Source organism: Asparagus officinalis, chromosome 5, assembly GCF_001876935.1.
Source record: "Asparagus officinalis chromosome 5, Aspof.V1, whole genome shotgun sequence".
In the NCBI taxonomy this organism is placed as follows: domain Eukaryota; kingdom Viridiplantae; phylum Streptophyta; class Magnoliopsida; order Asparagales; family Asparagaceae; genus Asparagus; species Asparagus officinalis.
In genome coordinates this window covers 115,052,117-115,069,390 of record NC_033798.1, presented here as the reverse complement: position 1 = coordinate 115,069,390, position 17,274 = coordinate 115,052,117, and the positions used below count along the sequence as shown (strand labels likewise).

The window sequence follows — 17,274 nt, the reverse complement described above, 5'->3', positions numbered from 1 at the left end:
ATCTCCGTGCGCGCGGAAGCTGGCAACTCCTCTTCACCGCTACTACCGGCAAGCCGAGCCTTTACTCCCTCAGCGGGCCCTCGCCATGGACCTCTCCGCCCGACCGCATCCCGCCTGCCGCTCCCTTCGGTGCTCGGCGCATCGCCGCCATTTAGAGACGACTCCGAAGATCGTCCAGCTCTACGCCCGAGTCGCTCGCCGCAAGCTCCTCATTCGTTCAACTCCGCCGGCGCTCCGTCTCCTCCACCCCCTCTGGACCGCCGGCGGCCGCCCTCCGTCGGCGCGCGTGTGGACCGACGACCAACCCTAATCTGCGTCGCCTCCAAGACGGCACAGTTCTAGCAGCTACAATATCCACGCGCGAGCTCGTCCGGCCCTCAATTCTCTATGGAAAGCAGTGCTTCGAGCAGAACGTTGTTGAATGTGTCTTTTGTCGGGAATGGGTTGGCTTTGTGTTACTGAAGGCGAACCAGATCTTGCGTTGCAACGACTTCAAGACAACCGAAGCCCCCGATAAAAATGCAGATTCGCGGGTGATTGAAGGAGTACCCGATTTTGCGTGGCGCTATGAGCCGCCCAGTATACGATGTCGGGCAATGCTGGAGGTGCTTGCTTGGGTGGGGAATTATGTGTTCGGGTTGAGGAAGAGGGGTGTTCAGCAGTTGCGGCGTTAGCGGCGTCAGCGGCCGATTCAGAAGATGGCGGTTTCGCAGAATGGGAAGTATTTGGCTATGTTTACTCATGATGGGAGGTTGCTTGTGGTGTTGACCGATTTTTCGAGAATCATTTTTGAGTATACTTGTGAGGTATGTTTTATGCTCCTATCATTTGTGGAATTGTTTGTTGGCGGTTCCTATGATGATTATTATGTTACTAGATCCCCCGATAAACAATGTTATTCAACACAGCGAACGGACATGCCAATAATTTTTGAGCCTAGTGAGATATAGAAAAACTTGCATGAAAAAAGAAGCATTTTGTGTGTTAAAAGTTAGGTGTTGTCATGGGTTACGTTCATACTCCTTTATACAATTCTATGAGAACCTGTTATATAATTTTGGTTCTCTATCTTTTAAAAACAAGCAACTTTCCTATAGAATAGTAAAGAACCTAAATCACCTCAATTTGGATCTTTGACAACTTGTAACCAAGCAAGAACCGTAAGAATGCAAAATAGGGAGATAGAAGAAATATATTTACAATTTGAACCTATGTGATCTTCCCATAATGCAATTTTTTCCCATCAAATGGATGACTATCTGTCGAAATAATAAGACTTCATATAAAATTTTAAGAAAACTTTACAAAAAAATTAATAATCCTTGCGCAATGCTCCTATGCCAATTTTTGCCTAGGAATTTATGAGGAATACGGAGTCTCACTAAACAACATGGATGGACAATTTGTGATCAGGATAGCTTTAGTCATGTAATTTAAAGCTATTTTTGTGGAAGAGAAGTGGAACATCTCATCCCCGACCCGCACCTCCTAAATAATGATCATGCATCCAGCGTTTTAAAAGCAAAAGGCGAGGTCAAGGCGATGAGGTCCTATGTTGTCTGAGGTTAGGAGTGCCAACAAAGGTGATTGCCTTAGTGAACCGAGGTGATAAATATTCAAAAAGTTAATAAACATTATAAATTAGATGCAAATATCAATAAATAGCAACAAGACAAATTAATCAGCGCCAAATTTCCAAAGTCACAAATCTAATAATTTATAAATCATCTAAATGAAGTAGTAAGTAACCAATACTAAATAGTAGTATTGACTAATACTAATATTGACTAGTCCTACTAACACAGATTATTAAGCAGTAAACTTTGAACTTTAAAGTTCAAATTATAGCATGTCCCCAAAATGATATAGGTAATAAAGTACATTACAAGAAGATAAAGGCAAAAAATTGATCAAGAAAGAAGAAACATAGAAATTCAGTAACAAAAATAAACTTTACTTTATCGAACACCTTTCACACCCTCAAAATTTTGAAACAAAGACAGACACCATGCGCTTTGCGTCACATGCCTTGGGCGAGCGCCACACTTGAGGGGCCAAGGTTATGAGGCGCTAAGGCGAGATCTTGAGGTACCAAAGGCGCTTGCCTTAGTAACCTTCGTTTCCTGGCAATACGCAAAACACTAAGTTAGAAGATCACCTCGCCTAAGCGCTTGATGTGCTAAGGCACATTGCCTTCAAAACACTGCATGTACCATTGTATAAGAGCAACGGAACATCTGCCATGCACCTTGCAAATTGTGTTTCAAGTTGTCTATAAGCGGTACAGTTGCAATAAAACATTATTTCATTCACTTAAGAGGATTATGCACGTAGTTTTGTTTCTGATGTGGCAAGTGTGAAGACTTCTCCTACGTGCAACTGTAAGACAAGATGTTGGGAGTAGTTTTGTGGCTGACATGGCCGAAATATCACTTACAAACCTTTAGCTATAACCTGAAACTCCCCGCAGGTTATAGGCCCAATTATATCGATGCGTACACTAGAAATATATTAAGTGGTATTTCTACATTCCTCTTTACAATCAAGATATTACAATTTTCAGGAAGTTGCACTTGCCTATGGGCATGATTTAAGATGAAACATATTCTCTCTCTCACACACACATTGCCATTTCCTTTGATTGAAAGTGGTAAATAAAATAAATGCAATTTGCACTCTAGTGTTCCACTTTATTGATTATAGAGGCAGTACTTGATAGATTTGTGCATGCTGCTTTGTCGAAATCAACATTTTCTTAATACATATGGTGTTCATGTAAATAACTTTCAGAAGAAAACATGTTCTTTCGGATTGATTACAGTTTCATACTATGTGTAGGACATGGGTAATATGCACATATAATTTTAATATATGTCAAGATGTGAAATATTTCTTCTTTGTGCAATGTATCATGCAGACAACATTGCCGCCGGAGCAAATTGCTTGGTGTGGACTGGACAGTGTGTTGCTCTATTGGGATGAAATGCTTCTGATGGTGGGCCCCAATGGCGATCCAGTGCGCTACATGTATGATGAACCAATTATACTTATTTCAGAGTGTGATGGGGTAAGAATCCTTTCTAACTCAACTATGGAATTCCTACAACGAGTTCCTGATTCAACGGTCTCAATCTTCCAAATTGGAAGCACCGAACCCGGAGCTTTGTTATATGATGCTTTGGATCACTTCGACAGACACAGTGCTAAGGTATCTGTTTTGTTTGCTTTTATTCCTAAGTTTGGTAATTCCTTCATTGTTAGGCTGTAATTTATTTTTAGTAGCTCAAAGTACTCAATTTATAGTCTGATAAAACTTGTTAACATGGTGATAATCAACAGGCTGATGAAAACCTAAGATCTGTGCGCTCTAAGTTGCCACAGGCTGTTGAGGCTTGCATAGATGCTGCTGGACATGAATTTGATGTCTCACGCCAAAGAACCTTACTGAGAGCTGCAAGTTATGGTCGGGCCTTTTGCAGGTTAGTTTCTTTTTTACGGACCCATTTCAAACTTCCATTCCATTTACAGTCAGTATATAATGCTCTACAGTTGCTTTTTCAAGGAGCTTTAAAATGTTATCAAAGTTGATGTGGATTTTTTTCTTAAGGTTTTAATTTTAGCTAAATTTCATCTGATCAACATCTTGCCTGTCTTCTCTCTCTGGTTGCTATTTCAAAACAGTTAGAATTGTTTAATAAACACATTTCCACATTTGGTTTGGTAAAATACTTGGAGGAGGTTTTCATTAAGAATAAGATTGTTGACCATATGTGCTTAAGTTTCTTTTGTAAGTTTTCTCCTTCTTCAGCCTTTATCTGGATAGTAATGAGACCATATTACTAAGTGCTGGGATATTAGTATCAGAATTCTCGTTGACATCATACATATGAAAGCAGTTGGTTTTTTAGTTATCCAATTCATAGTTGTAATTCTGATGTACGTATATTCATCAATGTAGTTACTGAAGATTTTGCACGAATAGTGTCTAAAGAGTGTGAAATCATCACTCAGCTCTAATTGCTTAAAATGGATATGAAGAATCTGAAATTGGAGCCGCTAGTGTTTCTTCCCTTGATTTCTAGCGGACATAATAACTTGCTCATCCTCTTCCCTTGCCATGTATCCTGCTTGATTAGCGCTAGCCATTGAGAAATTTGAAATCAACTTCAGGCATGTTCTTGTTCTTATTGCTAACCGTCGTGATTTAGGAAACTTCTTGAAAAACCTTATCAGTTTGGATGCTGAATACTCGTTCTTGCTTTTGGTCTTCGTTAATTTGAATCATATATGAATCCTCTCTCAGACTTCTATCAAATGCTTAAGACAGTTGTTCTTAGTGCTTAACCATTTTGAGAAATTGGAAGTGATAATCTCTTGTGTGCACCTAGGCTTGTTGTATAATGTGATCTAAACTTACCATCATGGTAATTTAGTTGAACCTTCACTTACCATCATGGTAATTTAGTTAAACATTGTCTGAAGTCAGTTATCTAGTATTATACCTTTTTTTCACTGAAAACTTATCTGTTTCTCAAGCTTTTGCGCTTTGTCGCTTATGGATCATGCAAGAATCCTTTTTCTTCTCAGTCTTCTGTCAACAGGTTTGAGAAAAGTGTCTTTAGTGACCAGTTGGAGATGTTGGATGTCTTGATCTGCTAAGGGTGTGTGTGTTGATGTCTGCATAAAGTGATTACTCTTAAACCTACCATCACCTAATTCGGCTACAGAGTTGGTTATCTAGTTTTGCAAAGACAACTAGTTGATATCCCGTATTTACATGTTTAGTAATATGCAAATATATTTACTTGATATAAATTGTGAGTAAATAGCCCATCACCTTATGCTTTAGGGTGAAGTAATTTCCTAACATGATATTGGAAGATGCAGTTTTCAAATTAAATCATGTTAATTTGCCACATTTATTCTTTCTTGACGAGCAAGTATGTTTTGCCAGGGGCCATCATGTGAAACAAAGGATGATGACCAAATACTTAAATATTATAAGTTCGCTTGATAACATTGTTTACTAGACAGTAAATCAGTGTGAGCTTTCGGTTAAGTGGTCATGACAAGTGTAATGATGCATCATACTCTAGATAAACTTGATTCTGGAGAGGAAATATTTTTTTTCGTTGTAATGTTGGCAATGATACCAAGTTGTCTTTGACAGTCAGTTCCCACGTGAACGCTTTCCAGAGATGTGCAGAACATTGCGAGTGCTAAATGCTGTTCGGAATCATGAGATTGGTATTCCCCTTAGCATTCAACAGTACAAGGTCTTTTACTTCTGCACCTTTTATTTACTTGTTGAACATGATAAAAAAATCTATTTCGTTAATGATGTGCACATATTGTTTATTTCAGTTGCTTACAGCACCAGTTCTTGTTGGGAGATTGACTAATGGGAACCATCACCTTCTGGCTTTGAGGATCTCTGAGTATCTTAACTTGAATATAGTAATTTTTCGAAACTAGTTCAATTTGCTTATATATATATATATATATATATATGAGATTAATGGGTATCCTTGTCATAGGAGGGGATTTCCTCCTTGACGCCTCTAAAATCACATGATTGAGCGACATTATGGATGATCCGCTCCGTTGAACTTGATCTACATATTCTAAAACCCCAATACACCAAGTTTGGGGTGAATCCGTCGTCGTTTGACCCTCCATCGAGCCATGTGAAAAGTTCTATTCATTCAAAACTGTTAAAATTGATATGAGTGGATGAAGGGTCAAACGACGACGGGTTCACCCCAAACTTGGTGTGTTGGGGTTTTAGAATATGTAGATCAAGTTCAACGGAGCGGATCATCCACAATGTCGCTCAATCATGTGATTTTAGAGGCGTCAAGGAGGAAATCCCCTCCTATGACAAGGATACCCATTAATCTCTCTCTCTCTCTCTCTCTCTCTATATATATATATATATATATATATATAATATATATATATATATATATATATATATGAGCTTATAAATTTTCTCTCGCATCTAGGAACTTATGTGCTTCGAACTTCCATTTACTAGAGTGTAACTCTACTTAGAATATGCAAGTATAAACTTTCCATGTTCCATGGTTCGTTGATCTTACGGAGAGAACAAGAAAAACAAGCAAGCATTTATTTTATGCCGATTTTTTTGAGTTGCTTGTATGGGAGCTTTTTCTTTATCCAGCTATATTGATGGCTTGGCTGCATGAAACTAGGATTTCAATATTTTCCCAATTCATGTTCCTTTTGGTGTATCCCCAGTACTAGATAATCTCCAACTATGGTGGTATTATTCAACCTGCACCTGTCTGATTCTTACTGCACTTGTTCGGAAAACCTTCAACTGTTTTTCCTCATATTGTCCTCGATTAATGCTGTGCTTTATTTTTATGATTGCACTTGATGCAATCCTTTGCTAGACCATTGTTGAAGTAATTGTTTCTTAGTTGCCTGATATTTTGACTGGTAGACCAGGTTATATTCCTAAAACTATCTTATAATATTTCTACTTTCCTTCAGGTGGACTTTATTGTCACACTGATCCAAAAGCACTCTCGACATCAATCACTATGCTTAGTACTCTGGAAAACTCTAAACTTCAAGAGTACTTTGATTTTTTCCTTCACATTCACAATCAGTGATTGACCCTAAATTATTAAAAAAAAATGTTGGTAATTTTATCTATAAGACTATAAATACAAATTACTCCTAACTATTTCTCTTTTTTAATGCAACGATTTCCGGACTAAAACCTCAAGCATCCTTTTTTGTATTATGTGTTTGCATTGTCTTATATTGTCCTCTTATTTCTTCTTTTTTTCCCGATTCTGAAGCTTCATTACTCATTTCTGAAAACAACCTCCTGTAGTCTCATTTATTAATATTGGGTCATTTGTAGACAGCACTTTACTTTAAAACCTTGTGCTTTTAACATGCCTAGTGGGCTCATTTGTGAGGAAAAAAAAAAAGGAATGAGTTAATGTCCACCTTTGATGCAAGCATAACAATGATAGGAAATGGTACATCCTCGATTTGCTCTTACACTTACGTCTTCTAAATTGCGTTATTATGTTACTTTTCTTTTCTATAATCTGGTGAGGATCTCCTTTGGGATCCTATTATGAGTCTTGTCTTGATCTATGAAAATTGTTTAGAACTCTTTCCTCTAAATGCTTTATTAGTGGTGCTTTGTGTCTTCATGCCCGACCTCCATGACATAAGATCAAGTTGATTTTTAGAATCAGTCTTCAATGAAATTGGATAACCAAGAAAGTAGTAAAGGAGTGAGAAGAACTTCTTTTTAATAATATATTTGAAAGATGAAAATTGAAAAAGTGGTGTTTGCTTTGTGAAAAATTATTCGCAGCCAAAAAAGGAGTTCCCCATTGATAATGTTGGGAAACACAGGAAAATCCTCTTTTTTATGTTATTCTTTTTCCAATCTATTTAGGAGGTGGTTATCAGGCACTGGGCTTGTACAAAGATAACAGCATCATCATCTATCGATGATATTGCACTTTTAGATATCCTTCTGGAGAAGGTAATTCTCTTGAATAAGTAATTTCAATGATAAGATATTTTGCTTTATTGTCATGTAATTTCTGAAGTAAAACTTTTTATTTTACAGCTGAAATTATGCAAAGATATATCATATGCCGCCATTGCTGGTCATGCAGATAAGAGCGGACGAAGAAAGTTGGCTGCAATGCTTGTTGATCATGAACCACGGGCAGTTGAACAGGTATGCTAATTGGCTTAGACTAAGTACCTCTGTGTATGGGCATGTGTGCGCGTTAGCAGTGCTTGTTGATCTTGAACCACATGCATTGCAACAAGCATGCACATGTGCTTAGACTGGGTACGTTTGTACCTCTGCGTGCGATCGTCAAGATTGATCTCAGATGTTGCTTTGAAATTTGGTGGAACTTAGCATACTAGTTCAGAATATACACATGCTTATGTATTGAACTTCTTCGTATGTTTTTGCTTTGCATTTAGAAGTATGTATTATGTAATGGATGCTCAACAATTTTAGGCTGCTTCAAGGTGAAACTTTTACCAATCTTCCAACATTAATGACACTTAGAATGTTCTTTTTCTTTTTTTAAATGTTCATAGCTTTCACACTCCCATCTAACATTACTTGTGTTCAAGAACAGAGGTGTACATGTTTTAGTGGTGATAATGAGGACTTATTTAATATCTATTCTGTTAGAATTGATGAAACAATTTATTTCAGATGGAACAGCTTAATAAATACAGTTAGGCAATAATTCTCCTGTATAGTGACTTATACAATATAAAATACTAGATAGGAATTGGTAATCAACATCTGCCTAGCATTCCCATCATAGTTGTCCTACAATGGGTTTCTCGACCTTAGATTTCCTTAGGGAATACTAAAATTTAAGTTTATGCAAGTCTTTTCAAATAAGTGTTCAATATGACTAGTTGCATAAGAAACTAAGAAATAAGAAATTGAAACAAAACAATGCTCTATCCCTCTGTGCTTTGTCTGCTTCAGAAGGAACTAAGAATTATTAATGTTTTAAGTTTACTAGAACATTGCCACCTAGAGATTAATAGACTTTCGCAATATTGTTTTATGCGTCTATCGACGGAAACAAACATCTTATGCCTAATTTTCTTAGCAATGCTATAGAAAGTGCTAGGCACTGGACCTAGCACCTAGGATTCTAGGTGGGCACGTAAGCGGCAAATAAGCGTTTTTTAGCACCAAGAACGGATTTTTATTCTTTCCAAAGATTCAACATCCTATCCACGCCATTTTATCATAGATGAACTTGGATAGATTTTTGATCTGATCCATTTTGACTTGACCCTTTCTCTTCACCCATCATTATGCTTAAGCAGGCAGTAAACCACTTTATGATGGGGTGAATCCTCATAAGCGGCCCATGTTAAGTGGGCAGCCTAGATACCACTTAGGCCTAGTCGGACGCCCATATTGTTTTTAAAAACAATAGTTTTCAGTGCAAACTGGGGGCTTTGCTTTTGAAAATACTATAGAATCTACAACAACAAGAATAAATCTTTATCCAATATTTCAGGGTTGACTACATGAGTCCTTTTCTTCTATTTTGCTCTATAAGGGCTAGCTAAAATACTAAATTAACCAATACCATATCCCTTTTAGTCGTCCTTGCTTTGGAAGAGTACTTTTGCAAACTGTGAGCTCTGCATATAATGTTGATTTATATGAATCAGGTTCCTTTGTTGCTAAGCATTGGGGAGGAAGACAGCGCTTTGGGAAAGGCAACTGAAAGTGGTGATACTGATCTTGTTTATCTGGTTCTTTTCCACATATGGGAAAAGGTACTAATTTTTGCATGCATGCATTTTAAACTTATTCATGTAGCAGACACATGTCAGACCATGCTTTTTCTTCTTAAATCCAACAGATCTTTATAGGTGCCTTACTGTACATTATATGTGATTGCAGAAGCAACCAATTGATTTTTTTGGAACAATAAATGCTAGACCTCTAGCTCGTGATTTGTTTATTACGTATGCAAGGTATGCATAAGGTACTCTGTAGATCTGATTGTACATTCCACCGCATTTTTTAATATTTTAACGCTATGTGAACATCCCATAATTAATTTTTGATTCTTATTTTTTGAAGGCATCATGATCGTAAATCCCTAGAGGATTTTTTCCTATCAACTGGCCGTCCCCAGGTAGGCTGATTTTCTTGAGCATTTTCTTGCGGTAATAGATTATTTACTTTTGTCCTTTTCATTCCTGTTTGTGATCTGATTTAATTTTTCCTGTTGATGTGGTTGAAATGAGGAATTCTAGCTACAGATGGGAGTGGTGGCTCTCACTTGCGCTGTGGACACGTGTCCCTAAAACAACCTCAAACCTACACCTAACCCTTTCCTTTATTGATTTAGGGCGAGTGTCGAAGGATAATCCGGCACTCGTGACTGCCCTTAGACTTTCTCGGTTGAAATTGAAATGGTCCACTGGTTTTCCTTTCTTTTTGTTGATTACTTGGGCTCCTGTGGATTGGTAAGTGATAGAAAATTAGCGGCAGATGCTGAGAAAGGACCCACGAATTTGATTGAGAAGGATTACCTTTACTAGTTAAACGTGAGATAAAAATCTAGCTTGCATAAAATTAGGAAACATTTGGAGGCTCAAAAACCCGATAATTGCATGATGAACATACAGGAACTGCTTAAAATTTTTGGCTATAAAAGTTATATTCACAGTTTGAGATCACTTGATGCATATGTAGTAAGTATTTGATCTTTTGCCCTGATTTTATCAAGGGATTCCACTTGGCTCCTTTAGCTTATTTATCTGCAGTGATGAATGTGATTCTGTATGGCAAGCCACACTCTATCCTCTTTCCTACTTCATGAGTATTAGGCAGCTTGTTACACAGCCTTAAATTAATGACTAGTTAATAGCCCTACTACTAACCCAGCTTATCTCTAAGGTTTTATATCAAACTTTCTTTTCGTTAAGAGATGTCTTATGAGGTATTTGGCACCAACATGCACCGGGCCTCTTCTCTTCGTGTTGAACGAGTATCTGACACTGGCGTGTGCAAATTGGTGGCCATGTGCGGGACATATTTGATGTTGAAAAGTATATTTTATATTTTATGTTGGAACAGGTCTGGTTTCTATCCTGGATTCTATCTGTCTGTTTTGTGGTTTTAATGTTTACTTTTCACGGTTTTTGTGATTTGTCAAACATGTTATGGAACTGAAGGACAAGTTAGAGGTGGTTGCCAGGCGTTTTTATGGAACAGTTGTTTTTCTTGTTTTTCTTTATTTTTTCCTTGGGCGAATGAGTAGGTAGAATAGTCCCATAATCACTTTGCTAAGGGAGAAAATTCCTCTTATACTTTTTTTTAACTATTTTTTTATTTTACGAAAGGAGTATTGAGGCAGCATAGTTAACAACCAACATATCCAGAAAATGCATATGGCTGAAATGAAAATGTTTGAGATGGATTAGCAAAACCTTTAAAAACTTGGTCTAAGAATGAATGCATTGGTAATTGGTCATAGGTTGCTTCATATTTCCAACCAAGGATAACATAAGGTAAATTTTTAAGACAATGTTTTAAAAGCGGTCTGGGCATCCGCTAAGCCTAAGCAGTAGTTAGACCACCCTCCTAGGTTGTGGGAGCACCTAGACTATCACGGGCCACTTATCCGGATGTTGCACCATGTTAGAAAGGGATATATTGCTTGCTTAGGCATAGTGAGGGATGAAGAGAATGATCCAAGTCAATATGGATCAGATCAAAACTCTATATCCAGGTCCATCTTAGATAAATGGTGATAATAGGAAATTAAATCTTTCAAAATAGTATTTTCTTACTTGAGGCTAAAAACGCTTACATGCCGCTTAAGCGTCCTCCTAGGAGCTTAGAAACGCCTAGCCTTTCTAAAACATTGGTTTAAGAGAGTTTTCACTTTTTACATGTTTACAGGGGCTCAGTCATTAATGTGCATCAGCTAGGACTGAAACTATGTAGTTCTAGGAGCTGTAAGTCTATGGCTAGACCAGAATGTGCTGCATTGAGGAAGAAAAGGGATTGCGTCGTTCTGAGTCGACAGGGAAAAGGGAACTTAAAGAAGTTCAAAGGGCCCTTAAAGAAGCTGAAAGGGAAAAGCAGTGTCCGTATAGCGACCCAAACCATTGCAGACATATGAGTTGATTGTTATTAGAACACTTGTTGAGCTTGTCAGATACCGTTGTGAGTAACCTTGCGCCTTCAGCATGCATCAAATTAGGGGATAGAACTCATCATATTCCAAATTTGAAGGTGTATCATTGTTCTGGTGAGATATGCAATTTTATCGACAATGATGGAAAATCTTGTGGATAAAAAGTTAGATTCTGAACAACTATTTGTTGAGTAATTCTAAATTTGAAATAGTCTTTGTCTTTCTTTACCTTTCTTTACTTTCTTGGTGCTTTTGCAAGCCATTAGAAAAATCTATGTGATACAGGACTCTTTTCTCAATGAAATTTATATCGTATTAGGTACCAGGAATAAATTAACATGCCTTTGTAGAGTTTTCATTATGTTACTTTTATTGCACAAACACACTTTTGATTTTGTCTTAATGGATTTTTTAGGACGTTGCTTACCTCTTGTTGGAGGAGTCATGGGAATTAGAAAGGAAACCTATGGCTACCAGAGGATCTGCCCTACAGGGTCCACGGATAAGGCTTATTGAGGATGCTCAAAAGCTTTTCTCTCAGACCAAAGAACATGCATTTGAAGCAAAAGCTGCTGAAGAGCATGCCAAATTGTTGAGGTAATTGAGATCATGAACTGATTTTCAAACGCATATTATTACCTACGAACTGAAATTAGGTAAATTTATTCAAGACAAAAGGTTTGCTATGACATGAGCCTTCCTGATTTGACGGTCTCTTCTCTGTAGAAAGTACCTTGTTGGTTTTAATTATTTATTCCTGGAATGTTTTTTCCCATTACATCAAGTTTTGTTTATGTGGAATGTGTTTTGAGTGAAACATGGACCAAGGACCCTGCCTATATAAGAGAACTCTGGGATTGATTTCTGTAAGTAGTTAAATTGATGCAGGACCAAAAAATGTTACCCACAAATTACAAGTTCTGCAAATTTTTGGGATAAAAGTGGTATGACGCAAATTTGCAAGTTGTGCAAATTTTAGTTTACATCGTATCGACTCTATCCCAAAAATTGGGATATATATCGTGCATATACTCTGCTTTGCAAATTTTAAACTGGGATAGATTTTCTTTTATCCCAAATTTTTGTGTTCGGCTACAAATTATTAGTCCATTCAGTTAAGGGCCATGTCATCTGTTAACTGTTATCATATCTGTGAGTCCTCTGATCTGGGTACGGTATATTACTAAGTATACTTGTATAAATATGGTGAATAAATGCTATGCATATTTGGCTGAACTGGAAACGGTATTCAAAAATGTATTTTTATGCAAATGAATACTTCCACAATTTTTCTGGGCATGTAAACTTGTGAATTAGCCTTTTGGCTTTCACAAAAGTTTTCTAACTTTTGGAAACAAATCCGACTGTATTTTATTTTATTTTTCTGACACTCGAAAAATGGGTCCTTAGTAGGTCCTGTTGGCCCAATCTGTAGGAAGTAGGGTTTATTGATATTTGGGCTGATCTGGAGGAGACTTAGGGCATTCACTCCGGTGGAGATTCTGTCAAAAGGCAGGTGTCTTGCTCATGTTCCTTTTTTCCCTATCATTTCTAGCATGTTTATCCTCCTCCTTGATTCCATCGTTGATTCATCTTTCTCCATCATTTCTTGCATGTTTATCATCTTCGTTTTAATTCAATTGTTGATTCATCACAAATACCATCCATGATCTTTAACATGATTTTTTTGTTATATGTTTTCTATTGATAAATTGCAGATCTTGCATGAAAACAGTGTAAATAACTATTAACTAGGGTAGGATTCCAAAAAAAAGGGTTTTAATTTATCAGGGTTTGTAAAAGATCCATATTTTTTGTATTCTACAAAATAAACGATGTTAGATCCTCACCATTCTTATGTGAAAAACACGAATCTACATGCAAAACCCTAACTTGGATATGAACGGCGATCATGACGATGCAACGAGAGGGGCAAAAGTCACCCAACCCCTGAATCAGGTCATGATCGTCGACTAGACCCGTCAATGGTAGGCCGGCCCAACCTAATACCGCTGATCAGACCCATTGACGGTCAGTAGAACAGGCGAAGACTGCCGACTGTCCTGAACTGGATCCATTTCGTTTTGGCAGACCGTTGATTGTACTTTGATGCTCTGCTATGATCCATACACATGTACACACTTGTTTAATTATTTCGGGATAATGTAGACTATCAGATGCTCATGATGACAGATAATGATGTGTAACATACTTAGCATGGTTACCTGAAAACCGGACATGAAGTACATGATTGTTGTTGTGACACCTTGGTACTAGATAATGTGACTGAATTTAAATCACATGATAGCAATGTTTTAAATGTAGGATGTCGGGTTCATGTCGGTCGGCCAAAATTCATGTCGGATAGCGAAAATCGGGGATATATCGGGGGACATGAAAAAAATATCAGATTGCCATATCGGATAGGTTGATATAATATCATAAATGGAATCTTCACATACTTGATAATTATATTGTCTAAACATATAAAAAAGTACATAACTTATTGATGTTAGGATCACTAACCAATTGTAGACACCTGATTTTCGAGTCGGGTTTTTCAAACTTGACCCAATAAGCTTAAACGGCGGCCGATATTTAAAACACTGCATGATAGGTTTGCTACTTGAAATGTACATGGTGACGAATTGCAGGTGTCAAGCCTGCATGACATGAAGAGGAGTTTGAGCTATGACATGATAATAACTGTTATCTGATGATTGATGGAATTGTCCTGAGTCATGTGAAGTATGACCAACAACCCCGTGGGAAGCAGGAGGTCACTCAAGTACATTGAGCTCGTATGGTTACATGCTCATAAGGACGATGGATACAAGCCTGAGATTGTTCATTGCATAGTTCTATGGTATTTCGAGTATGCGTCGTAGGAGGAGATGATCAATCTGGGATGTAGTGGACGGCTTAGTCTGACTTCAAGTTGATTACACATGCGAACCAAATTGTTATTTACAATAATTGAAATTCCCTAGACCTAGTGCACAACATATCATGTACATTTCTTAATAAACTGAATGACGTGGGCAAAAGGGGTTTGTATATGACCTTGCCTTGGTCATAGTTGTCCGTTCGCAAAGGTTTTAAATGTCGGATGTCAGGAACATGTCCGAATATGAAAATTAGGGAAATATCAGGGATATGTATTAAATGTTATATTGCTATATTGAATGGTGTGCATATGTAATATAATATACTAAATGCAATCTAAACGTAATAAAATCCATAGTCTAAACCAGTGTTTTCAAAGGCGCGCGCCTCATTGCGCCTCATGCGCCTTACAATGCGGGACGGTGGTGAAGCGCCCCACATCTGATGCAGCAACGTCTTTTGCTACTCGCGTACATCCGTACTTTGTGTAGGATGCATGTAGTACATTTCCTCATATAATTTTTTTTATTAACATTTCAATCGAGTCTTTATACTTGATATTCCATATCCCAAAAAGCAAAATAAATCCATTGGGCCTTTTTAATAATCTTCAATTGAGGACCATTACTAATCCTTTGTTTGGATATTAGTCTTGATTTAACATTTAATTTGAAAATTTATGACATTTGCTACTATGTTGGGTGTTAGCATTAGAAATTAAGGCAATATATTGTGATTTTGTAGTAAGATATTATTTATCATGATATTTTTCATGTAAATTCTAAAAACATGGTGATTTTGTAGTAAGATATTATTTATCATGATATTTTTCATGTAAATTCTAAAAACATGTTCTTTCACGCTTGATTACATATATTGAAACATGATATTTTTCATGTAAATTCTAAAAACATGTTCTTTCACGCTTGATTACATATATTGAAATATTATTTGTGCGGTGTGCGCCTCGCATCACTCGGGCGCGTGCATCGCGTTGCGTCTTGCGCATGTGCGCGTAAAGATACTTTGCGCTTAGCATTGCGCCTCGTGCATTGACAACACTGGTCTAAACATATAAAACGTAAATAACATTTGACGTTTAAGATCGCTAACCAATTCTAGAAATTTGCTTCTCAATTGCAAGAGAAAGTGAGCAAGGGAGAGAAGACATAAAAAGGGTGAGATAGAACAAGGAAGTGAATGCTCAGTCTATTTCTTTGGAACCTCAATCTGACGTCGAAATTTGTAGGCAAACGTTCTATCGATTTTTCCCTAGAAAGGAAGTGAACTAGGTTACCTGGACACTTTATCTAGGCTCCTGTATCCATGTTCATATCAGCATCTGCGTCACTTCTTGAATATATACATTCATTTTCAGACATATACTCAATTATGTAACACATGTTTTAGTTCACAATACTTGTGATACACTTCTTGAATATGTATTATACACTTCAACTCAAATTGTGCAACTCAATGGACGCAAGACAGGTTTGTTTTAGCAAATACCTCGTTCATAAGTATGCTTTTAAAGGGTCGTTTGGGTATCTAGTGAAAGAACAAGCAGTTTATTTTATTCATAATCTACTCGATAAAGGAAACATAAAAATGATATAAGAATTTTAGTTCTCATAACATGTGAATGAAAAATAATATCAGTCTCATGTAGATTATTAATTTTAATATGTATGTATATAGGACAGAACTAGTAACCCTCCCTCCGGTCGCCTCAGGTTTCCTTCAGTTAGTGGAACGAAGTGCTTCCTTTAGAGAAGAACGAGTGTCATGGATGTCGTGTTCGACTAGTTCCTTGGCTTACGACTCTCCGGTTAGAAAGACCTCCTCCTTACAGACTTTGTCCTTCGCTTCCAGCAAGAGCTTGGGCGTAGTAAAGTGAAGCCGTATAGCGCAGGAGCCTCTATTCGAGTACAGTATCGCTTTTATTTAAAGCAAAAGAGCCCATGTCCTCGTATCCTAACTTTTACAATTTTTCCGTGTCCCGTTTCCGCACCCATGTCCGTGTCCGTGCCTGTGTCCATATCCGTGCAACATAGGAAGCGAATGAGTTAGTGGAACAATTTATTTTCGGGGCACAATTTTGCCTAGACTATGGCTGACATGTTGGCCGTCATTTAGAACCTTGTCTGCTCCTTGCATTCCAAAAAACATACTAAATATTGAATAGAGTGACATAGTACTTACTATTATTTCACCTTTATGCTAATGCTGTATTTATTATTTGTTTTTATTGTTTACACATGGCTTATTCATTTCATGCTTATGCATATAGCTTCTCACTCGTTAATCATGTTTCTTCTATATTTCTTCTCTTTTCTCTCCGAGCATCTGTTGTCCATTCTAAGGACCGTCTTGTTTTCTTACTTTCTCACCAGAGAAGGGCGTGATAGTATTAGACCAGATATATATGCGGAAGCAAGCTGAGAACAGTAGCGGATCGTATACAGCATTTATTTCATTGTTGCTCAGTTAGCTTTTCAGTAGTTCGAGACTATTTACATTCGTATTGGGGATTAGGCTTGATCTATTTTCTGAGGTTCATGTTGGAATACTTCTCGACCGTTGTGTGCCAGCCAACACTTTATTAGTAAAGACATCGTTTGGAGACTATCCTCTTTTTTTTCCCTTTTTTTTTGAAAGGGTTAAGAGGTTGTTG

General features: G+C 37.4%; 1 protein-coding gene across 1 annotated transcript in view; it reads left to right on the top strand.

The window, feature by feature from the left end:
- The window catches only part of LOC109840795 (protein VACUOLELESS1), a 21,526-nt gene continuing 4,898 nt past the window's right edge, over positions 647-17,274 (top strand). The window contains exons 1-11 of the mRNA XM_020409569.1: positions 647-806; positions 2,918-3,208; positions 3,340-3,479; positions 5,171-5,276; positions 5,365-5,457; positions 7,451-7,540; positions 7,628-7,741; positions 9,229-9,336; positions 9,464-9,537; positions 9,647-9,701; positions 12,130-12,311. Coding sequence (XP_020265158.1) covers positions 699-806; positions 2,918-3,208; positions 3,340-3,479; positions 5,171-5,276; positions 5,365-5,457; positions 7,451-7,540; positions 7,628-7,741; positions 9,229-9,336; positions 9,464-9,537; positions 9,647-9,701; positions 12,130-12,311 — 1,361 coding nt within the window. The 5' untranslated portion in view covers positions 647-698. The remainder of the gene's footprint in view (positions 807-2,917; positions 3,209-3,339; positions 3,480-5,170; positions 5,277-5,364; positions 5,458-7,450; positions 7,541-7,627; positions 7,742-9,228; positions 9,337-9,463; positions 9,538-9,646; positions 9,702-12,129; positions 12,312-17,274) is intronic.